At 37.7% G+C, this 25,151-nt stretch overlaps 1 protein-coding gene and 1 pseudogene across 2 annotated transcripts; both read left to right on the top strand.

Moving 5' to 3' along the window:
• Window positions 1-468: 468 nt before the first annotated feature.
• Window positions 469-9,107, top strand: LOC149043500 (angiotensin-converting enzyme-like; annotated as a pseudogene). The gene is made up of 8 exons (XR_016187888.1): window positions 469-1,685; window positions 2,092-2,166; window positions 2,783-2,829; window positions 4,183-4,299; window positions 4,506-4,576; window positions 6,326-6,569; window positions 7,790-7,912; window positions 8,654-9,107. The product of XR_016187888.1 is annotated as an angiotensin-converting enzyme-like (transcript).
• A 3,035-nt stretch (window positions 9,108-12,142) lies between these two features.
• On the top strand, window positions 12,143-23,238 carry LOC149043499 (uncharacterized). The gene is made up of 6 exons (XM_089210265.1): window positions 12,143-12,250; window positions 16,427-17,145; window positions 17,430-18,086; window positions 18,937-19,125; window positions 19,967-19,990; window positions 20,651-23,238. Exons 2-6 carry the CDS (start codon window positions 16,440-16,442, stop codon window positions 23,044-23,046), a joined length of 3,972 nt encoding a protein of 1,323 aa, XP_089066391.1. The 5' UTR covers window positions 12,143-12,250; window positions 16,427-16,439; the 3' UTR covers window positions 23,047-23,238.
• The last annotated feature ends 1,913 nt before the right edge of the window (window positions 23,239-25,151 follow it).

Here is a 25,151-nt window from a genome sequence, read left to right as displayed (position 1 = left end):
TTGATAGCATGAGCAACGCTGCTTGCATCAACTGGTCATGCAATACCTTTATCACTGAAAGAATCATTTTGTTTGACATCATTATTGTGGTAAAAAAGGAATTGACAGGGGTTTAGCATAGTCTCTATACAATGATGTTCATCATCACATTGCTCAAAAGTTTTTGCTGATTCATCTGACTGGGCCGCATGAGTCTGCAGCAAATTTTGACCTCTGTGATAATGAATATCATTGTCGATAAGAGTACAGATCATGCTAAACCACTTTCAATTTGTGAATTGGGCATGGCTGTGTACATTGGGCATACATGTAACATTGTCTCCTTTTTTTGACGGAAGGATGTGTCAAAAATCAGAAATATTGGTATATCTGCCCATATTGACTCTGGAAAAACCACACTCACAGAGAGACTTTTGTTTTATACTGGAAGAATCAGTCAAATGCATGAGGTGAGAACAATGGACTTTGATTTGCCTTTAGAAATGCTTTCAACTTTACCAATCCTACTTTGCAGGATGCATCTCACATGTGGACCTTGTAACAATTGAGCTCACAGCAAAGTCTCTGTGACTCAGTAGTAGATCATCAAATTGGTGAATCTGAAGGTCTGAGATTCTATTCCTCCTGCGGACTCTAAATTGTTTTTTAGTGCCATTCTCTTGACAAGAGAAAAAAAATATTTCACTAATTGACTTCGATGTTTGTTTTAACAGTTCAAAGTTTAATTTCCATGGGTTTTGCATGATTATACAAATAATGATTTTGCCCTGTGGTTTCTAGTTGAAATCTTTACTGCAGTTTTTTTTCCTTAGTGTGTTATGGATCAAAATTTACTTGAAGTTTAAGTGATATCAAACTTCTGGAGGTTGATAGGAATTCTGACAAGACCAAAAAAAAATTTTTCACGAATGGATTTTGATACATATTGAAACAGTTCAAAGCCAATTTCCCATGGGTTTTGAGTGATTATACAAATAGTGATTTTTGCCCTGTCTCAACATGTGTTGTGGATTGAAATTTACTTAAAGTTCAAGAGGTGTCAAACTTCCATAGGTTGAAGAGAGTTCTGATAATATCTCTGAAACAAAGACTTTGTTAATATCAAGTTGATGTACAGTTTAAACCACAGCTTCTGCAATCAATTATTTCTAAATAGCAAAGGTTTGACAACTTGCAGTAATAGTATTTGATTGTGTTGTCTGATTGTCTGGGTTAGAGTAGGCCTGGAAAGGACTGCTGTTGTCAGTAAAGATTGATGATTTGACAACCTTGGTGGAAGTCACCACTTGTGTCAAATGATTATGACTTTATAACTTCCACTTGTTATAGATAGTGACTGTAGAAATAAGTATCTAGACAATATCTGGTAAGAATGTTTTGTCATGCTGAGAAGCATTCCATGGAACATAACAGAACATTTCATTAGGTAATGTAGTCATGATATAATACCAGTCCACTGAGATAGTCATGTTGTAAGTTTCCGGAATGTTCTAGAATACTTTGTAAATGTCTATAAGGACTCAGTTGTGTAGTAGTAGTTGTTGTTGTCAGAAGTGAATGACTGCTTGGAAAGCTATACACAGAGTGAGAGGGCTATTGTGAAGACTGTTTAATTCAAGGAACTTTGGAGAAAACGGTGACTTTGTGTCAGTGGTGAGACAAGACACAGATTGTTGTGGGCTTAAGTAAGTAAATATTGAGGATAATTACTGTATTTCCTGTTGGACTTGCTCTGCATTAAAAATATTAAAAGTTGTTTAATAAAGTAGTGAAGTCTAAAGGAGTATAGCATTCTTTCTGTTTGTTAGATTATATCGTAACACACTGGTATTGTTAAAACTGGAGTCACTTCTACCAACAACAGTCCTTCAGGGAACCACTCTCACCAGTATGATCAGACTTCTTATGACAAACAAATGTGAAGATACAAGATACATAATCTCACTGTAGCTCCAAAGCATTGATACAGTGTATCTCAGGTTTTTTTTATACCTTATTGATGCGAAACAAATTCTTTGCTCAAGAAAGATGCATCAATATATCCATGAATTAGATTTGGTTGTTTGGTATTCATCCTTTTTTTCTAACCAGGTGCGAGGTAAGGACAATGTAGGAGCCACTATGGATTCCATGGATCTGCAATGACAGCGAGGAATAACCTTACAGGTTGGTATTAAGTAACAGTACTATGATTTATTAAATAAACCACAGTTCAAATGTATGACATTCATATAATCACAGTCATTTATTGATCACCAATGGATTTATTACAAACCAACAAAATGACCAACTCCCAGTTGGCTTGTTATAGCCTTGTAGCTCAGTTGATAGAGCATTGGACTGGTATCCCAGAGGTCATGGGTCAAAATGTATAGGCCTGAATTTTTTTACAGGTGTTGTTTTCACTGCTGCTTTATCATTGGGAATTCAAATATATGATTTTCATACACATGTAACCACAGTTGAATTTCAGCCTGGCTAGAGAGATCCTTTTTCAATCTTTTTAGAACTCCCAAGAAAGTAGAATTCAAGGTCATTTAATTTGCTGTAGTAAATAGAGAAACAAAAATCTCAGGAATATACAGTTTGGAGATTATATACATGGTTGCCATAGCAACATTGCTACATCTTTTTTAGCATGTTCACAAGGCATAGTGAAGATGTTATGTCTTAAATACAGTAGAAATTCTGGTGTTTTAATATGATCTGCATAATGAAATAATATTCTTTGTATATTTCAAGAAGATACAACTGTATATATGTATGTTGTTTTAATCTGCAGCCGCATATGTCGATTGGAAAGATAAACATTAACATTATTGACACCAGGTGAGTCTATCAACCATTTATTCCCTAACATCAAGATGCATATTCTCCTTACTGTTCTTTATACATTTCTGAAGGAACTTTTCTGAACTTGTCACAGCTTTGTTACAGAGTATCCTACTGTAATCATAAAGGATTTACAGTTTGAATTGTCATCAAAAACAGATGAACATGTAGTTATGATGTTTATGTGTGCAAAAAGTAAAAGCTCTTGTCAGCAACATACATGTACACCTGTGGTGAGGTGGGAATTTTAATGAGTCCGTCTTCAAAGGTTCAAATGTGTGAGGGATGGCCAGTTAGGGGGAGAGGGGTTTTGAAGCTTGGACTTATGTGATGCTGAAAAACCAAATTATGAGAGTGAAAGGGAAAATTTCTCATTGATTTTTCAAGGGGTTTTTTTTATTGTGGCACAATAACAATACTACATTACCTTGCATTACTATGTTAAAAAAAGGAAAGAAAAAATTAAAAAAAAAAGGTTAAACAGTTTTGTAGTTCTAACTTAGGACAGCAAGCTGTAAGTAATTTATTTAGCACTGTCAGTATCTTAAGGTAATGTAGTGGTTTAGATTTTGAATGGAAAAAAGTGCCTTTCCTTCTTCGAGCTTTTTTACAGATGAGTTATCAGGTTTCCGAAAATTGTTAAGTGTGCAATTGTAGTGTGATCATTTATGTCTTATGGCACTTATTTCTAATTTGAATTTGTGTTGGAAAATTGACTACAGTCCAAGCACTGTGCTATTATTAAAAATAGTTTTGGATAATTGATTATCAATACAAATTTTTACATCAACACCTAAATTTATTCAGAGAGGTGATCATATCTGGCCAAAATTTGAAAAACAAGTGAAGCCCTTGGGTTTTCTGAAAAAATCCCTGAGAATGATTGAAATGATAAGGTCTACAGAATAGGTGATAGGGGAAAGAATGTGGAATTTTTTTTTGTTATAAAAGAGTTAAAATTCTGGTCCTAAAGAAGGAACATGGTAAAAATTTATATAGATATAACAAATGAGAAACAGAACAAAATGTTTGCAAAAAATGACCTGAACAGTGTAGCATTAAACATGTCAATTGTGAGGCCACAATTGAATTCCTATGACTATGGATTGGATTGACACTGAGATTTTCAAGAGTTGACAAGAACAACAGAAAAGATCATCCACTACATTTGAGAAGATGCTTGTTACATATTCATCTGTTTATTTTTTTTTAAACTATTACATTTATATGCTAATATTTGATATTTGAAAATGACTTGAAAAAATTGGTCGTTTCTATTGCTGATTTTTATTCCACAATGCATATCAAAGGAACTTCCTATTAGAAAAAGTGAAAAATTATTTTCCCCAGAGCAAAGTTACAACACACTGCAGCCTTCACCCAGTTGCTAATTGGTTTGGAATCTGAGGTAAAAGGAGTCACTGACCTTGTGTGCTGGAAGGCTTATTACTTTGAGGGAAATCATGGGTAAGATTATTCATTCTTGTAACTTCTATTTTTTTTTATTCAGCTGTTTAGCCAATCACAAGGCTAGAAATTCAATAACCCTGATCCAGCTATTCTTAAGATGCCATAACTTGAGCTAAAAATCTCCCAAAAAATTTAGCTGAAATATGATAATTGGCTCTTTCTTTGTTAAACAACCATTGCTGATTTTAATTATTAACTAACAGGTTCAAAGGGGTAGGTGTCATCCCAGAAGACATGGTCAATGAGTGTACAACAAGAAGACAGGAGCTGACAGGTACATGTACAATTTGAATATTTTTCAACTTATAGCACTTGTTGTGTGAGTCATTACAATGGCCAATCAGAACAAAGGAAAATATCACAGGGAGCCAATGGGAACTCAACATGAAATGAAGTAAAATTAAGCGTTGGAAAATGCTATTGATTAAGTCCTGATTATTTCAAGTTTTGAATTGGATTGGATGAGAGCTCGAGAGAAAGGGGAAAATCTTCTGGGCCAATCTCCCAACAAATGTCAATACAACCCTGGGCTGAGATGAGAATAAAGAAAAATATCAATGAGAGGATTATTAGTTAATCCAATACCAAATTCTTTAATCGTAAGAATTGTCTATCATAAGAATTGTATGGCAAACAGTAACAAGAATTACTTATTAGATTTTTCAGTCAGAGTGTTAAAGTGCTTAACCCTTTAACTCCCAGATCAAATTTGTAATTCTCCTTACTGTCACCAATACAATTCTTATAATGTTAGTTCATAGAATTTAGTATTAGATCAACTAATTATCCCCAAATTGATATTTTTCTTTTTTCTCATCACTATCTGGTGGATATTATATTGATATTGTAAGGAGAAATTCTGTCTTGGTCACTCATGGGAGTGAAAGGGTTAAGTGAAGAATTCTCCAATGATTGAACCCTTTAACTCCCAAGATCTGATTGTTAATTCTCCCCTCCAGCGGTGTAACATTTCCTTGTAAATTTGTTGTGAGAACTTGGTGCTAGATCAAGATAGCAGCTTCTGCCTGATAAGTTTGAATATTCTCATTACCTGTATGCTGATTAGTGTTTGGATACTATAGGGAGAAGTTACATGTTAATCACTTTGGGGAGTCAGAAGGTTAATGAACACCTTGTAAAAGTTACCACTGACTGTTGAACTCAAAGGAACGTTTTCATCAACAGTTTTAAAAAAGCTGTCATTACTATCTTTTTACTTATGTAGTATTAGGTAGCTGTAGCAACACTACAGCCCCCTTTTTACCGGCAGTTCAATAACAAAGAGTTTGCACCATTCTGCATGACGCTATTTTTAACGTCTGTTAAGTGCTGTGGTTTGTAATCATTAGAAACTGTAGCTTATGTGCATGACACTCTTGCGGAGATATTTGTGGAAGAAATACCACGAACGGGGAAACAATTAATAGTAGCTATTTTGAAAATAGTAGGGCTGGTGTATGGATGGATGGATTGAACTGTATATTCGACAGATTTCCTCTCTCTTTATGTTACGCTGAATTATACGAGCATTTTGAGTGGTTCATGCTCATGGATATATAGGAGGACAGACGCACAGATTATATCACCGTCAAAGACATTTTGCTTTTTTAACATATAACACAAATACTGTAGATTCTAACAAGACCATTTGTTATTATCAACTGGGTTGATAACGTAAAATTGGCCACCGTTAATAGTTTCAAAGCAGACGTTTCGAGCGTTAGTCCTTCGTCTGAGAAAATGACGAGGGGCTAACGCTCGAAACGTCAGCTTTGAAACTCTTAACGGTGGCCAATTTACGCTATCAACTTTTGTCAGCTTTGAAACTCTTGAGGGTGGGCAATTCGCGCTGTCAACCATTATCAACAGTTGATAATACCGAATTACCTTGTTATACTCTCCCACCGACGGAACACCACAGTTTCTTTCGAAACTTACGCTTACTAGCTTACCGGCTGGATAAACAGCTGTGAACAGAATGAATTTAAGCACAAGCTTTATTTCTTTGAACTTCGTTTTGTAGAATCCGACATAAACGCCTTGATGAAGATGGCTCTGCGTGAGGTGGCTTTCCTTCCTCTCGGAGTCTTGATCGACCAATGGAGATGGAAAGTTTTCAGCGGTAAGATCACTGAGGAGAATTACAATACCGCGTGGTGGGAACTGAGGACTAAATACCAAGGAATGGAACCTGCTGTGGAAAGGACAGAAAATGACTTTGATCCCTGATGCAAATAACACATTCCAGCTAATACACCATACATCAGGTGGGTATTGTAGCCAGTGGGAGAGAAGTTTATTCTGATCCCTTTCACAGTCGACTGGCGGGGGAAGGGAGGGGAGGCCACAAGGGGGTTGGGGTTAGGAAGCCAATCTCCACCAGACGAGTTGTAATAACAAATGCAAACATCTTTGCATGTATATTTTCCGAAGCCAGTTGTTTGAAAAACGTCAGATAACATCTAAGAATAAACCACACCTGTGAATTGTGCTTTCCGCGCGCGCGCTTATTGGCTAGTTTGGAAGTAAATAGTAATTACTATTCACCTCCGAGTTGCTGAGAAAAAAAAAATCGCGCTTTAAGAGCTAAATTTCTGAGCATTTTTCGATGTATTGAAAGCAGTAAACTAATTTTTTTATATCTGTGTGGTATATGCTAAAACAATTATTCGCCTGATTGTCGTTGGAAGTAACAGATACTTCCTTAGCTGCTTCGCGGCTCGGTAAATATCCACCACTTTTCACCTCCACTTCGGTGAATAATTGTTGATTATTTCGCCATGCACGATCCTGTTGAAATAATCTATGATATGATTTCGAGACCGTATATTTTAGTTGAACTGGTTAAATTGCCCCATCAAAACGTGAGGGGAGGAGAGAAGGGCAACGCCTCTCTCCTCAGGGCGGCTTTTGTTATTCGAACCCCCTGGCGTCATTTATTCGTTGTAATTTTCACCGCGGAACTCAAACCTTTAATAACTCGAACTCTCGATAATCCGAAGGAATTCTCGTTTCCCCTCAGGTAGGTAAGTTTTTCAAAAGGGTTGCTCTTCATAGCTCGAAACATGTCATCAGCGGTGCCTTGTTTGTCGTACATTGTTTGTTGCGCGATGGAAATTTTGAATTCATAATCTGCATGGTTTTTCATTGGACAAATAACAGTTTGTGAGAATAGAAAAACGGCAACGAGGAATGGATGAACTAAAGGGAAACAGGGATGACTGAGAATAAATTGTTTCCTTTTCCAGGCGTTCAATTGGTGAAATGTAGCGTGATAGTAAATGGTGCTTAAGAAGCAGCGGACTGTGAAAAGGAGAGAGGCATGGGTCGGGTCTCATATTGATCTCCCGCGTTAAGTTATCGCGCTTCGTTTTTCAAGCTAAACGTCGGGAAGACGGCTTGTCCAAGAAACCTTGTGTAGGGTAGAATATTTCTCCGATGAATGTGTCACTGACCAAATTTAATTATTTTTATTTTTATTGCTCAGGTACTCTATGAGCTACGTGCTACAATTCCAGTTCCACAAGGCCGCCTGTGAGGCAGCCGGACATACGGGACCTTTGCATACCTGCTCCATCTACGAGTCTAAAGAAGCGGGAAAGAAGATCGGGTAAATATTGACAAAGATGTGGTACTTTTTGCTGATATGCTTGTTCCTTCAGCTATTGCTGAACCACTGTTGTACTGAGAAGTATGAAAATATTTTTATCTCTTGTGAATGTGATACTTATTTTTCTACTTATGACCAAACTTTGCCTTGTCCGGCGAACGTGAACGACGACGGCTTATTTTTTAAATTTCTATTTGTAATTAAACGCTGTGTTCCATATTCAGTTCCGAGGTAGTTTGGAAAGCGAGAAACAAACTAAATGACTCTAGAGTATCACGAGATTCGTGAGTAAAATCTAAGTTCATTTTTTTAACCGACGTTCTCCTCGGCGTCACCGTCGTCGTTTCATTCATTTATCAACAAACTATTCACTGGATTATTTTTTACACCTATTAAAGCTCTAAATCGTTTTTAATAATTCAAATTAGCATAGAAGAGGCCAGAAAAAGCAAAACTCGACAATGATTGGATATCGGGAGACTCTGATTAATTATGTCCCGTTTTGTTCAAAAGTGTCGTCAGGATCAGTTCCAGGAAATTAACCGCCATGCTATGTTATTTGTCCCCCAAAAATTATTTCTTTGATACGTTGTTGTTGTTGTTGTTGTTATTATTATTATTATTATTATTATTATTATTATTATCATTATTAACAATTATAAATCTCAATTTCATAACCCGCACATGAAGAAAGCAATTAACGTTATGTATTGAATAGCGTTTCCCTCCTTCAATCTATAGGGATATGCTGAAGATGGGAAAAAGCAAGCCTTGGCCGGAAGCTCTCAAAAAATGACCGGAAGTGAAACACTGGATGTTGGCGCTCTATCGGAATACTTTGAGCCTCTCCGCAAGTGGATGGTGGAACAGAGGAAAGAGCTGGGGTACACTGGACCCGGATGGGACGTAGACGCAAAGGCTGGAGTATCAGCTGTTCTTCCCACACTGTTCAACACTGTCATGGGTTCTTTGATTGTGACAGTTGTGCTCTTTTGCTAGAGATCTTCAAAAGGCCTGGACCTAGGGCCATGATCATTGCTTTTCATTATCAGCCTTTTTTTCTTTTTTTTCATTGCAATTGCCTTCGTGGTAAATCAGCAATTGAAATTGTGATTAATTGTTTTTCTTTTTAGGTTATCGATTATCGTCTCACGTTTCTTTGACAGTGCAAAATAAAGATGTACGTTTTCGATTATGTGACTTGTTTATCTTTATATATGTATATAAATTTCTTTTTATTCAACTAAACTTGCCTAAAGTCATAATTCACAAAGTAAATCAAAGAAATACAGGCGTGGGTCTCTGCTAAAAAAACAAAAACAACAAAAAAACCGGTTCATTCTATTTCGTTATCTGATAAAGGGGGTCAGTTTCTAAAGAAACTGTGGTGCTGCGTCGGTGAGAGAATATAACAGGATAATGAAGTGTTATAAACTAAATTGACAACGTAAACTGACCACTGTATAGAGTTTCAAAGCTAAACTCTCTACGTTGCGGCTAATTAACGTTATGAACTCAGTTGATAATACTAAGTTACTTCTTTCTCTGATATTTTTGTTGTTTAAATTTCAAAGCTAATAATCTCCGAGTAAAATCGCAAGATCAGTGTGTCGTAATTTTTGACAAACTTGACCTCGAGTGTCAAGAAATTGTCATAAATCTATAATTTAAACTCAGGTGCTAGTTGAGGGAATAACGGAAAGGCGGCCAGTGTCCCGGCAGCACGACTCGAATGTGTCGGCCGATGCTTCTCAAAATACACACGGCGGCTTGAATAATGCAAAGTTTGTAAGAGTGAATAAGTTAACTTCCATGAATCAGCCACAACATACCTCCGTAATGTAAGTCAAAAATCGAGTTTCTTTCCGCTAGGATTCCTGGATCAAGTGCGCAGGCCATAAATCCGAGAGGAAAAAACGAGGCTCCATAACTTACGATACGGACCGAGAAAACAAGTCAACTTTATTTCCTTACGGGTATTCGTCCTTCAGAAGTTAAAAGATTATGAATATAAATTTATAGTTCAAAATGACTAAAATAAAACACGCATGATTCCCTGTAACTCTGAGTCTCGTGCTTACGCACTCGTCAGACAGATTTAATGAAAAACATTCTTGTAGGCTAATTTATGTATATAAAAAAGATAGCTGCTGATTACAATGGGTTGTTGTTATATAATAGGTGAGAAAAAGCGAAAATTACAACGGATGTGGATGTATTAGTGAAGGACAGTGAGGCAGTAGGTGTGAATATATTGACAAAAGTCTATTGTAGCGGGGAAGCGTCAGATGTTCTTTAGATAAAACTTATTTTCGTGACGGCATTTGGATATAAGTTCGGATCTTTTATTTGAATATAAATATACAAACTAACAATAGGTTACCTTATGCAACGTTTTACTTCTACCTACATTAAAAAAATAAAATAATATATAACCTGATTTACTAGAATTCCGTGCTACAGATGATGAAGATAAATACAACACGTTTAACGCCAGGACCTGAATGCATATTTAATCTGTTTTCCATATAGACGAATATTTGGATGTAAAGATGTGTAGATGTGTAAATGTGATTCGACTGAAAATAAATAAATAATACAAATATCTCGTACAAAAATAATAACAATAAACGACACAGCTACATAAAAAAGAAACGAACTTACATTGTGTGGCGTAACCAGGTCCGGTAGCTAGAACTCTTATAAAAAGTAACACGACGCTAGAAAAAACTAACGCAAACACTGACTTAGTTGAAATCAACTGGCAACAAGAATTATCTAGCGAAAACAAAGCTTGTATTGGCGAAAGATAAAACACCACCGGTGTTACGTAATTCTTACACAACCACAAGCAAAAACGCGACCTTTACTGAATCGAAACAGAACATCACAACAGTGGTTCAATTGAAAGAAAAACTATAAAATCATTTTGCAGTTACTTGACAATAACTAAAAATGCAAATTCTAGTTGCTACAGATATTGAAACTGCAATAAGTGTGTAAGTCTCTTGGCCTTTAATAACAACACCACAAATCAAATTCGAATGAAGATTTATTGTAGCCGACGTGCTTGGTACTAAGACTGTGCATACAAACAGCGTGGGTTGAAACTAAAACGGTAAAAAAGCAAAAAAGTTACAAGTTGCGACTAAGGTAAATTAGAGTAAGGAAATAACAAAACTGCAAAACGAGGACTGTGAAATACACTTACATTGTTTCGGCAAGAGAAAACTTCTGTAAAGCGGACTGCGAATAACGCGAAGAGGCTTGCAACAAAACTAAACAGAACTGCGCTAAGCGCGGACCAAACTGAACTGCCCAAAACTATACTGCAAAACTACGATATGAAAATACGCTAGAACATGTGGAAAATAAAACTATAGAAAGGCGCTAATGAAGATGAAACAGCACGGAAACGCTAACGAGGTCACGAAAACTGACAGAAAGGGATAAACACCTAAATTAACGCCAAAAAAAAAGACTAAACAAATGGACGAAAAAAAGTACAAACTAATTTGCGTACGCAAAGGAAAAACAAATTACGCAAGAACGAATAATAGAAAAAATGTTACACTTGGATCTTACAGATATGATAGATATAAAAAGAGGTTAGGAAGATATTTATTATATCTCTGAGTACAAATTGATGGGGAAGATTTCGATTTAAACAAACTATCATATTAAGTGGGCTGTACAGTGAAGAACGGCCGACTAAATTAACCAATCATAACACCCGTATTAACTGAGGGATATCAGTAATACCCTTTATCATTGGTTGAAACTCACGCCGGCATCAAGGAGGGCAGAGGAAGTCATCACTCAAAAACGTCTAAACTAGAAATCTTGGAAACAAGCTACGGCTTAGCGTCGGTTTCACGGGAAAGATTGAGTTGGTGGTGAATTGAAATGAAATTACAGCATATGTGCTTGGATTCTGCGTTGGATCTGTGGCCACCCGGTCATTCTGAGCTCAGATTTTTCGCTTCTCGGATCGGGTGTGTGGAAATGGAGTGTGCAGCCTTGTCCTTCTTCTAAGAAGAGTAGTAAACCTAGAAATGGATAAGTAAGTGAGGTATTTATTGAGAACAATATCAAAAATATTCCCATACAAACTCTTATATTTTCACCACGACTCTCATTTCGCAAGATGATAATCTCACAGCTGGAGCTTGGGCCAAGGAGTCTTATCTCCCAGTCTCTCCTTCACTTTGGTTAGTGAGACTGGTAACCAGTCTGCTCACTGTTGTCTTAAAACATGACTGTTACTCGAGTTGGATGCGGTTGATCTCTACCGTAAAAGACTCATTTGACGTTTCTAGGCAGGCGATTCTTTTCAAGGTAAATTCACTCCTTAACATACACTTTCTCAGCTCAATTCCTGCAACTACTAGCGAGGAAACTGGTGTTTTAAAGAAAAATCGCGAAAACTCGTGGCTTTATGCTTCGAATGAAGGGGTAAGTTTCTAAAGAAACTGTGGTGCTGCGTCGGTGGGAGAGTATAGCAGGTAATTTAGTGTTAACAACTGGGTTGAAAACGTAAATTAGCCACCGTAAAGAGTAAAAAAGCTGACGTTTCGAGCGTTAGCCCTTCGTCAGAGCGATTAGAAGAATTGTGGGTTGTGTATGGATTTATATGTAGAAAGTGGAGCTACGCCATTGGTGGGAATATGGTGACGAAAAAACAGGAATAAATTAGTTGAATGAAAAGCGCTCGTTGATTCCGTGGGGATTAAGGGTGCCGATTTGAAATATAAATTTTTGTTCTAGTGTTTTACGGCTTTCCGAACTGCCTAGATGTAAGGAAAGGCCGCAAACTGCCATATGCTGTTTAGAATGATAAGGAAGATTAAAGTGTCTAGCGACTGGCTTGGATGCGTCCTTGTCATTTATTTCCACATCGCGAAGGTGTTCTCGGAATCGGTCACCCAGTCGTCTTCCTGTCTCGCCGATGTATAACTTATTGCAATAAGTGCAAGTTATGCAGTAAATAACATTGGCGGAGGTACACGTAAAGTGATCAATGATCTTAATGGATCTTTTGGGTCCCGATATTTTCTCTACGTTGTGAATGAAAGGACAAGTTTTGCATCGTGAGCGAGCGCATTTAAAAGTTCCAGATTGGTCATTGGTTTGAAATGAACTCCTGACTAAAAAGTTGCCTATGTTTTTGTCACGTTTGAATGAAATAAGTGGGGGTTTCGAAAAGATAGTGCCAGTCTCTGAATCGTTTTGGAGTAATTTAAAATTTTTAAGAATGATAGATTTAACTGCGTGGTTGTGAGGGTGAAATGTAAGAGTAAATGGAATGCGATCCGTGTTCTCCTTCTCGGCCGTTTGTAGTGCTGCCTGTCGATCGATTTGTTGGGCACGGTGGTAGCCCGCTTGAACGACAGAAACAGGATAGCCGCGTTTATCGAAAAACTGGCACATTGCCTCTGATTTTTCGGAAAAATCAGAGTTGTAACTACATAAACGACGAAGTCTGAGAAACTGTGAAAAAGGTATGGAGTTCTTGACGTGTGATGGATGTGAGGATGAATACAACAAGTAACTATGTGAATCTGTAGGTTTGTAGTAAACACTAGTACATAGGCCGTTGCCTTCAATTGAAATTTTGATGTCTAGAAAAGCCAAAGAATTGTCGGAAATTTCCCAGGTATATTTAAGAGCCGGATGAAAGGAATTGACGGCGGTTATAAATTGAGTGAGCTCCTCTTTGGTAGAAGAGGTAGCGCCGATGCAATCGTCAATATAGCGGCCGTAGAGTTGAGGTTTTGGGCCGTGGTATTGGCTAAAAAATTGATGTTCGATAAAACCTACAAAAAGATTGGCGTAGCTGGGTCCCATTTTAGTACCCATGGCCACGCCATTAGTTTGTTTGTAGTAGTTACCACCGAATGAAAAGCAATTGAGTGTGAGTACTAGTTCGGCCAGACGGAGTAGTGTTTCAGAGCTAGGTTCCTTAACAGTGCGTTGATCGAAAAAATGTTTGAGGGCCCGGAGACCTTCGTCATTGGGAATGACAGTGTAAAGAGATGTTATATCCATGGTGAAAATAAGTTTGTTTTGGTCGAGGAAACTAAAGTCACGAAAAATTTCAAGTGCGTGTTGGCTGTCCTTAATGTAAGACGGTAGAGTTTTGACGATAGGTGCCATAATTTTGTCTAAATAGCTGGAAATAAGTTCAGTGGGACAACTGCAGGCAGAAACGATGGGTCGACCTGGGTTGTTAGATTTGTGGATTTTAGGTAAAAAGTAAATGTGCAATGTGCCAGTTTTTCGATAAACGCGGCTATCCTGTTTCTGTCGTTCAAGCGGGCTACCACCGTGCCCAACAAATCGATCGACAGGCAGCACTACAAACGGCCGAGAAGGAGAACACGGATCGCATTCCATTTACTCTTACATTTCACCCTCACAACCACGCAGTTAAATCTATCATTCTTAAAAATTTTAAATTACTCCAAAACGATTCAGAGACTGGCACTATCTTTTCGAAACCCCCACTTATTTCATTCAAACGTGACAAAAACATAGGCAACTTTTTAGTCAGGAGTTCATTTCAAACCAATGACCAATCTGGAACTTTTAAATGCGCTCGCTCACGATGCAAAACTTGTCCTTTCATTCACAACGTAGAGAAAATATCGGGACCCAAAAGATCCATTAAGATCATTGATCACTTTACGTGTACCTCCGCCAATGTTATTTACTGCATAACTTGCACTTATTGCAATAAGTTATACATCGGCGAGACAGGAAGACGACTGGGTGACCGATTCCGAGAACACCTTCGCGATGTGGAAATAAATGACAAGGACGCATCCAAGCCAGTCGCTAGACACTTTAATCTTCCTTATCATTCTAAACAGCATATGGCAGTTTGCGGCCTTTCCTTACATCTAGGCAGTTCGGAAAGCCGTAAAACACTAGAACAAAAATTTATATTTCAAATCGGCACCCTTAATCCCCACGGAATCAACGAGCGCTTTTCATTCAACTAATTTATTCCTGTTTTTTCGTCACCATATTCCCACCAATGGCGTAGCTCCACTTTCTACATATAAACCCATACACAACCCACAATTCTTCCAATCGCTCTGACGAAGGGCTAACGCTCGAAACGTCAGCTTTTTTACTCTTTACGGTGGCTAATTTACGTTTTCAACCCAGTTGTTAACACTAAATTACCTGCTTTATGCTTCGGTCAGCACTTCTGTTTGTTTTCGTATTTTCGAATTGTTTCTCTGAGTTATACTTGATCCCTATATATATTTTTCAACGTCGATTCACGGGTTATCTCCCGTTTTAGTGAATTCAATCGGCCAAATACCAGGGCTGAAAAATCATCGGAAATTTCTCGATTGTTAGCAAATAGTTTAAGGCCGCCGGGCGATCGTGATACTCACAGCATGCAGCATTTGCTGAATGCTATATGATATTTTAGTACTTTTGATTTAAAATAAGCTGTGATTAAATGCCCAGCAGCCGGGTACGGTCTCAAATAAATGAAATGCCCTATAGTACGAAATTTTTATAGCTTTTCCTCGGAAAAGTTCTTTCAAACTTCTCAGGAATACCTATAAAAATGTCAAGTGATTCCAAACTTAATTTGCTCGGTTGTGGACACGCTTCTGATCAGACTGCCGAGCACGGTCTCGAATGCCTGGCAGTTAGAAATTTTCACCTTAATTTCACTGAAATGTTCTTTAAACTTCTAAAGAGTATTAAATATTTGTTTACCCTTTACACCCTAGTCATTATGCATATTCTCCATACTGTTCTTTACACATTTCCCAAGATGCTGACAAGGAGAATTTGTTTACCGATCAAAAGCTTCTTTTGTTGGGCATCATTTCCTTAATTCTCATGACCTTAAGATGTAATTCAGGGGTGATATTGTAAGGAGAAATTAGATGCTAATCATTCTTAGGGTTTAAAGGATCATGAAATGCCAAGCAATTCCAAAAATTAATTTGTTTTTTTTTAAAGATAAATTAAATTTTCCAAACTTGTGAAGACTACAATGTACTATAATATTTATATGTATAAGTATGGTACATGTAAGCTTGACCGCTACTGAAAAACACAAATTTTGAATATACTCAACAGGTTTGTATGAATTTTTCAGTGGGATTTTGGTGAAAATTTTTAACTGTGGGGCATTAAATCCATTTGAGACTGTTCTGTGCAGTCTGATCAAAGGCTTGCAATTTTTAAGTCTCAACAATCAAGCAACATCATGGTATGTTCAACCTTGGGGAGTTTGTCACCTGAAAAAACAGATTAATTTTGGAATCGCTCAACATTTCTAAGTAAACATCTGATAATCCTGAGAAGACCATGAGAACCTTTTGGTGGGAAAATTTGCAAAATTTTTGACTGCCAACGCAGACTATTACAGACAGTGCATGGCTATCAGGTATTTAGTCACAGCATTTGAAATAATGACAGATTTCTAACAGTAAATGTTTTGCAATGTCATTTAAGTGAATAAGAAGTATTTCCTCATAGGAAATGTGTCTTCATGGCTTCTGCCACTCCATCAATTCCTTTTACCAACGAGACCTCTAATTATGCTGAGCTCTGTCGCCTTCTTGTCGATGTTGGATCATGTGTGTTAAGGGAGATCTTTGGCAGGGTATGTCCACCTGGAAACCTTCACACAGTTCTGGCTCATCCTCAGAACCAAGCAAAATTACAAACACTTTTGAAGAAGAGAGTCCTGTGTATCTCTCAGTGGCGAAAACTTTATCCTGTTGTCAAATTCTCCGTGTCCTCAGGGAACTTTGACACCTCCCTACTGCTACTCCTGTTGAGGAATATCTTTGGCCTGCCTCTCCCTACTGGTAACTGGGATAAACTTCCTCTGATAACAGACACCTCTCCAGAGGCTGACATCACCCGAATCAAGGTCTTAAGAGATAGAGTTTGCAGTCATGCTACCACTGCTTCAGTTGATGATTCAACTTTCAGTTCTTACTGGAATGACATTAAAGACATCTTTCTGCATATTGGAGGGGCTCGCTATCAGGATTACATTCATGAAATGACACTTGATTGTGTGGATGCTGATCTCGAAGGAGACTACCAAGAGCTTCTGAGTAAGTGGTTGAAGGATGAAGACTGCATCACAGACAAATCAAATGAGGAAAAAATTGTGAAAAAGCCCAGGAAGGAAGGAAATATGGAGGACTCCTTGGACATTTCTGAACAAAATTCATGGGAGAGAGGTGTGTGTAATTTTTTGTTTAACCTGAGCTTTAAACTAACTTTAAGGAGTTGATAATGTAAGTCATACTGGATCAATCAATGAAATGAATTTCCTGCAGATTTTGTTTTAAAAGTCACAATTATGGGCAATTAAAGTTGTGAATTTTTATTTTCTTGAAATGTCAACAGCACCCATACTTTGCTTTTTTTCTTCATCTTTCTTAACTTTTGATTTCCATTTGGGTAAGCTAATTAATTGTCACATACAAATGACTGAAAAAAAAACTACAACCTTCTTTTTCAGAGACAGTAGTAATGCCAGCAAAAAATGGATCAGCACAGACTGGGAATAGCAGCCAGCCAGAGCTTAGTGTGAAACTTCCAAAGTTGAGTGATCTTCCAGCAATCTTTACTCCATGGGAAACTGTTGAACTGCCAGTGGATTTTCTTTTATTAACAGTAGAGGACTGTGAGTTCCTAAGCTGCTTTGCCTACCTGAAGGAACCCTTCAAGAGTTACCACATCAGTACTGGCCCTGTGTACTTTGGGTGCATGGGTGATGATCAAGGAAAGAAAATGAAAATTGCATTGATGAGGTGCTGCAAAGGTCCTGGTGTTCCTGGGGGTTCTTTTTCTGTTTCAAAAGATGCCATCTTGCTACTGAGACCCAAGGCTATTTTTTCTGTTGGTGCCTGCAGTGGTTTGAACAGCAAAAAGGTCAAGTTAGGAGATGTGGTTGTTTCAGCAAAGCTGATAACAGCTGCGCACAAAACTCCCCCTAGTAGAGATATTGGTAAGCTGATCAAACATGTGGCTGATGGGTGGAAGGCACCTTTACAGAATGCTGATGAATATGCTGCCAAAGTACACTGTGATGGAGTGGTCCTGAGTATCTCAGAGGCGAACAGAGATATGATTAGGAAACATCCTGAAGCAATTGCAGTTGAAATGGAAGGTGGAGGTGAGAATCATAATAACTCAAATAATTGATGAGCCAAGCACTTTTGCACTTGTAGCAAATATTTTGAAAAACACTGCTCTGGTATTGTCTCTGCTGGTCCAAGAAATAGCATATACCATATAACGTGCGAAATATGCAGGAATTATATATTGTGTATTAATTTATAATGATTTTATGTTTGGCTGGGGTAGGAAGATTTTTTTGCAGGTGAAGGTGCCTGAGACTTCTTCTGGATAAGTAAATGAAATGTGCTCCATCAGGATGTCATTAATTTTTTTTAAAATTTGTCATCTGAAAAATGTATAAATTATGTTGTTTAATAGTTTGAGAGTTGATGAATAGTATCACAGTCCCTGTTAGCCTGAAACTCCCATGAGTGACCAAGACAGAATTTCTCCTTACAATATCAATATGATATTAAGCTGACAAGTAATGGGAAAAGAGAAAATGTCAATTAGGGGATTATTCGTTGATCCAAAACTAAATTTTCCTAACTGACATCATAGGAATTGTATTGTACATTAAAGAGAATTTCTTAAAGAGATCTTAGGAGTGAAAGGGTTAACTAACAACAGTTTGTCTTTTGAGAAATGTTGAAAGTTACTTATGAGACAAGTTGAAGCCTGAAGAATAATTTTACAGTCTCAATGTACAATTTTTTAAATTACTAGTTGAAAAAAATTAGGTTTTGGTACTAATTATTACGTCTTTCTGGTATGTGCATGTTGACAAACAGGTAGAGTGTGAATCTTTGTGAGCTTTGACTGAAAAATTATTATTTTTTAAGGATGCTGAGAAAATAAGCTTAATATAATTAGATAACAGACATGAATGTTTTTTTTTTATTCAGGAGTGTATACAGCAGCCCATGATTTCAAGACAGAATGGGTGGTAGTCAAGGGCATCAAAGACTTTGCAGATGAAATGCAGTCTTCAAGCAAGAAATGGAATCAAATTGCCTGTGTGATGGCAGCATCTGTTGTGGCCAACATTTTGAATGATCCAGTCATATTTCAAGATTGGCCTCACTTTAATGCAGGTATTGCTTCCTGTCTCAATCTTGTCTTTTTACAAGGATAGGTCTGACTTAGATCTAAGTTTCCACAGCATATTCTTTTATGGATTATAAATCAAGATGATTTATTTAGTGATTGTTCACAAATAGGAAATTAAGTCACCCATATTTTGAGTTAACATTCCAGTAGCTTAAACGAGGCCTCTTTACCCTTTAACTCCCAAGATCTTGTTGACAATTCTCCTTACTGTCTGCCAAATGATTCTCATTATGTTAGTTTGGAGAATGTGTTATCAGATCAACTAGTAATCCCATAATTATTATTTTTCTTTATTCTCATCACTTGTCTGCATGATATTGTATAGATATGGTAAGGAGAGATTCTGTCTTGGTCACTCATGGGAGTGGTGGGAGGAAAAAACTTGTAGTTTAATTGAGTGATATAATGATGAATAACAATTCACTCCATGAGCCTGGTGAACTGGCCTGTATTCTATAGTTAGCTTGGTTTATGTAACACCACCAAAATATGGAGAATTCAGAGGCTAATGACATCTGCCAAGGTGATTTGAAGTGATATGATATATGTTCCTGGGCCAATAAGCAACAAATCAAATTGTTTTAAACTAAAAAAAATAGATTTATCCAATACTACATGTGCGACTGTATTTTGATGGTGAAACCATTGGAATGGATAAAGAAGTGATAAATGCCAGCACATATGTTTATGATTTTGTTTTTTCTTTTAACCCTTTATGGAACCTGACATATGATTAGTTTGAAGTGAAGGAATTAGATTGTAAGTAAATTTCTTTTGTAAATTAATTAAAGAGACAATTTTTTTTCTGTTTATTAATTCATTTAGGTGCCAATGAATTACCCTCTCAAGGTAAGTCCAACATGTTTTGATGAGTGTAATAATAGTGAACATGTGAATGGTAATGATAAACAGTGAACTTATATGCCACTATTTTAACTCTCATGATCAGATATTGGAATCAAATGTTGATTCAGGATTTTTTTTTGAGAGAATGGGGTCACAATTTTTGTTTAGCAAACACAGAAACTTTATTTTTACTCTGAAACCACAATAGGTCAACACTTATATCTAGAAAATTAATTGTAAAATTTGAGTGTCAGACAAGTGGATCTGATTGGGGTGGGGCCAGGACCTCTTGGAGGGAGGGGGTGGGGCCTTCCTCCCCAAACCACCACCGATTTTTAACCATTATAGGGTCCACGAGTTGGGGCTCAGATATCCAATACTGGAATTGTTTCTCTGTCAGACACTATACTTTGTAATTTACATTCAAGACTAAGCCTTAAGGTTTAGAGCTATGTGTGGTACTCATGTGCCTTTAGTTTGTTGTACTTTTTTAATCAATAAGAGTAAGACCAATGTAGCCTAAGATCTTTTTCTTCAACGCTTGTGTGTCGATTGACCTGCCCTCAAAACAGTTAAACCCTGTGGAGTAAGAGTGAAAGTACTTAAACTGTTATCCTCGTGTTCATATTGTTTATTAAATATGTTTCTTTTTTTATATTTTAGCCGTAAATGCCTACACTTCAGCTCTAAAGACTTCCATCATAGGCCAAACGGAGTTCCAACCCAAACTGCTTGCATCTCGCACAATTTCCAACGCGAAAACAGACGAAATATTCACTAATCTTCTCATACAACATGGAAGAAAAGCCCTAATCAAGAATGACGAGACATATTATTCAAGGAGCAAAGTGCTTGATGACTACGGGAAAGTCAGCGGTACTCCAGTCAAGCACTGCAATGAAATATTTCTTGGCACGATTGATGATCAGGAAAGTGCTAATTCTATTCTTGTCTTTGGAAAAGCAGGGATTGGGAAATCCCTGTTTTGCCAAAAGGTGATTCGCGATTGGGCCAACAACGAATTATTTCAAGCACGAGAAGACACTGAAATCCCAAATTTAAAGTTTGTGTATTTGCTTACTTTCCGTCAATCGAATTTGCTTGAAAATAACTGTGTGACTTTAAGAGAAACCTTAAATTGTTGTTCGGTACTGGATGACAAATGTAACATTGATGACTCTACATTTGAGTACATTGTAAAGCATCCCAAGGAAGTTATAATCATCCTCGACGGCTATGATGAGTATTCAAAGCAAGACTACATCGCTGGAAACTTAGAAGAACAGCATCCCAATGACGCTAGACGTGAAATGCCGGTGGCCGCATTATGTTCAAAACTCATCAAAGGAAAAATCTTGAAAGGGGCCATCGTCATGATTACCTCGCGACCTGATGAATCAAACAAGATGGGAGGAATCCGTTTTAAACGATACGTGGAAATTGCGGGATTTTCGTCAGAGCAAGTGAAAGAGTACCTTGAGAAATACTTCAAGAAAAACGAAAATATGAAGAACTCTGTAATTAAACATGTCATGAACAATGAGAACCTCGTAAGTTTTGCTCATATTCCTATGCTCTGTTATCTGTTGTGCTTCGAGATGGAGTATACCCTTGCTGAATCAGAAAATCCTGATGACCTTCCTGTCTCAACAACCGACATTTACACCAAACTTGTTGATATCTTTGAACTTAAGCATTGCGCCGAGTCAGAATACAGACAGAAAGAAATTCCCGAGCAATTCAAGCCCCCTTCTGTCATCAAGAACACATTAGAGAAATTATCAGAACTAGCGGCTAAACTGCTGCTTGCAGGAAAGGTAACTTTTGATGAAAGGGAGATGGAAGGTGAGTTTGAGCTGGAAGAAGTCAACAAACTGAAAGGTAGCGGTCTTCTTTACTGTGGTCAGCCTTTCAGGACTGCACTGATTACAACCACGAAACACTTTAGCTTCACACATCTAACCGTCCAAGAATTCTTGGCTGCTCGTTGGTTTGTTAAGAAAAATTGTGTCCCAGACAAACAATGTTCCGAAATGGTTTTCCAATTCATGGCTGGCGTGTTATCAAGTGAGGGAAACAAGGAACTGATTGAAAAACTATTAGATTCACCCTTTATGCATCGTAATCTTAAAATGAGGTGTCTGAATGAGTATCAAAACAAAGAATTTGCCAAAAAATTCATCAGGAATAATCCGCAAGCCTTTTGTAATTCAGACGGCGTCGTGGCTTTTAAGGATTTTTCTGATGTGGACTGCATTGGAGTATCATTTGTGTTGGACATTATCAATGTACTAAATAAAGAGGAAGCTGGAGAGGCACAACACAAATGTTCTGATAAGTTCGTCACAGTTAAGGAGTTAGAACTTCACGGATCACAGCTAACACTGTCTGGAATACAACGAGTCTGTAATTCACTGAACAATGAACACTGTCTTGTGTGTGAACTGAAATTAGTCTACATTTACTTGACTGATGAATGTGTTGATGTTATTAATAGATTAGTAGTAAGGAAGTTAACCACATTAAGGCTAGTGACCACTGGGATCACTGATACCAGTGTGGCCAGTCTGTGTGAAGCTCTACAGCATCCAAACTGTAAGCTAACCACACTAAATCTGCGGGGTGGTTCTATCACTGATACCAGTGTTGCTAGTCTATGTGAAACTTTACAGCATCCAAGCTGTAAGCTAACCTCACTAAATCTGGGGATTAGTGCTATGACTGATATCGGTGTTGTCCGTCTATGTGAAGCTTTACAGCATCCAAGCTGTAAGCTAAACACACTAACTATAACGCAGAATCGCATTACTGATACCGGTATTGCCATTCTATTTGAAGCTTTACAGCATCCTAGCTGTAAGCTAACCACACTAAATCTGGGAAATAGTTTTTTCACTGATACCAGTGTTGCCAGTCTATGTAGAACTTTAAAGCATTCAAGCTTTAAGTTAACCACACTAAATCTGCCTTCGTTTCTTAGTTCTGAATATCGTGCAATTCTTAAAGCTATAACTCAGAGACACCGACCAGCTTTAAACCTGTCTTTTGAGGATCTCTAAATCTTTTATAGTTTCATCAATTTTTAGTAGATTTTTATATTTAAACAAAATAAATAGTTGCAAGTCAAATCTTGATTTTGGGTCAAAGAGACTTACCAGGTAGACGAAGTATTTTTAATCACCAGAGTGAAAAACAACGCTTAATGTAAATAGAACCGCAAATATTTTGTAATAAAGGTTTTTTTTTACTGGCGACATTGTTTACTGTACTTGGTTTGTGGGTGTAGACCACTCGAGTGGTGACAAGTCGGGGGAGGGTGGGAGGGTAATCTTCCGAGAGGCAACTGTGGGTCTAAGGAAGCTTTCAGACAAGAACTTTTAGTTAAAGTTTCTCGAGGTAAGAAAAAAGAGGAAAATGTCTTCCCGTTCACCCGATTCTGATTTAATTTTTGATGAAATTACACCCTTCTAAGTACTGCCAAAAAAGGGGTGGTTTTCTTGGTTTTTTTTTTCAATAGGCAACAATTTTTCGTTTTAACTGTCCGCCATTACACTGTACCGATCATTTCAAAACTTTTTCATCCTCGTTTAAGTTGTTCAGGTTTGTCAAGTTAAGTTCCAGACGAATTACGTGAAAAGACCTGGATCGAGAGATAGAGTAGGAGGTTAAATTTCCCACTTGAGAACCCAGCTTATGTAACATGCACCACCGGTTTTAACCTTTTTGGAGTAAGTTGCCGTGGTGTATCCGAACTCAGATTAGTTCACAGATTGGACATTTAATCTTTGGTTTCACCAATTAATATCTCGAGTCAGCTCTGTTAGTGCCGCTCGACAAAGACGCAAAATGGTGATGGGAACAGATTAAACGGAAAAATTTGTTTTTTTTTTAATTGAGGTGGTATGTTCGACGTTTTACAAAAACAGTGAACTTAATACTGAGTAAGTTTGCAATAACGTAAGAAAGCTTTTGATACTATTCCTTTACGAGACCTGCCTCCGTTAAAGGCTCCCTCACCCCCTTCACTGGCTTGCTCACATTCACACGAGCACCTACAAAGCAACAGACAGAGGAAGCAACTGTCCGTTTTTCGAAACCGGTTTTGCCATCTTTAACAGTTCTTCTAAGAACCTCATGGCCACTATTGGAGACAGAAAAGTCAGTGCTATACTCGCTAAAATAAGAGACAGCCAAACGCTGCTGATCTCGCCAATTAAATCTCCCCAGAAAAACAGTCAGCCTCCAAACGTTCCATTGTGAAGGCACGCACTAAACGAGCCAGTGCAGAATTAAACGACGACGTGCTTTCGTCAAAACTAGCTTCCAAAAAGTACTAAGAGTTACCAAACGACCACGACATGCCTTTGTAAAAACCAACCCCTAAGCGTCTTAAGACGGAAGTGAGTTTCAACAACCTGCGGAACACAATTGCCTACATGGGGACACGGCGCGCAAAAACAAAGAAATTCTTTTTTTGTTCTTGTATGGAGGGTTTAAAGGAAGGAAGAAGGAATTAAAGTCGTCTGTCAAAACTGTACGAAGAGCATTATCAGTCAAACCTTCGATCCCAGCAACAGTTTTGAGAGACCTTATATGACTGATTCATAAAAAAAACTCTTTCAAATTCAACCACAAAAACTATTTTCAAACACGCGCAATAGCTTGGGGAAAAAAATGACGTACCTTTTGCAGTCATATTCATGGCTCTTATTGAGAAACAGCTACAAACTAGCTACAAGCCCACAGAAACCATTTCTTTGGAAAAGATACATTGATGACATTTTTTATGCGTGGACCATTCCCGAAACCGAAATCAACAACTTCACTGAGTTTGCTAACTCATTCCGCGCCACCTTTACATTCACGAATGAACAGTCATCAAAAAAAATTGTTTTTCTCGATACTGAAGTGTTTCAAGGACCGAGGTTTACCGATAGCAAAATCGTTGATGTTTAAACATATTACAAGCCGACAGAAACGTTCCAAGATACACACAGTTATCTTCACGCCACCTTCTCGGTGTTAACCCTTTACACCCTAACATCAGTATGCATACTCTCCACACTGTTCTCTATACACCCTAACATCAGTATGCATACTCTCCACACTGTTCTCTATACACCCTAACATCAGTATGCATACTCTCCACACTGTTCTCTTTACA

The sequence above is a fragment of the Pocillopora damicornis genome, chromosome 6, assembly GCF_964200805.1.
Source record: "Pocillopora damicornis chromosome 6, jaPocDami1.2, whole genome shotgun sequence".
NCBI lineage: Eukaryota > Metazoa > Cnidaria > Anthozoa > Scleractinia > Pocilloporidae > Pocillopora > Pocillopora damicornis.
The sequence above is the reverse complement of the archived record's forward strand: the minus strand, read 5'-3'. Positions and strand labels throughout refer to the sequence as shown.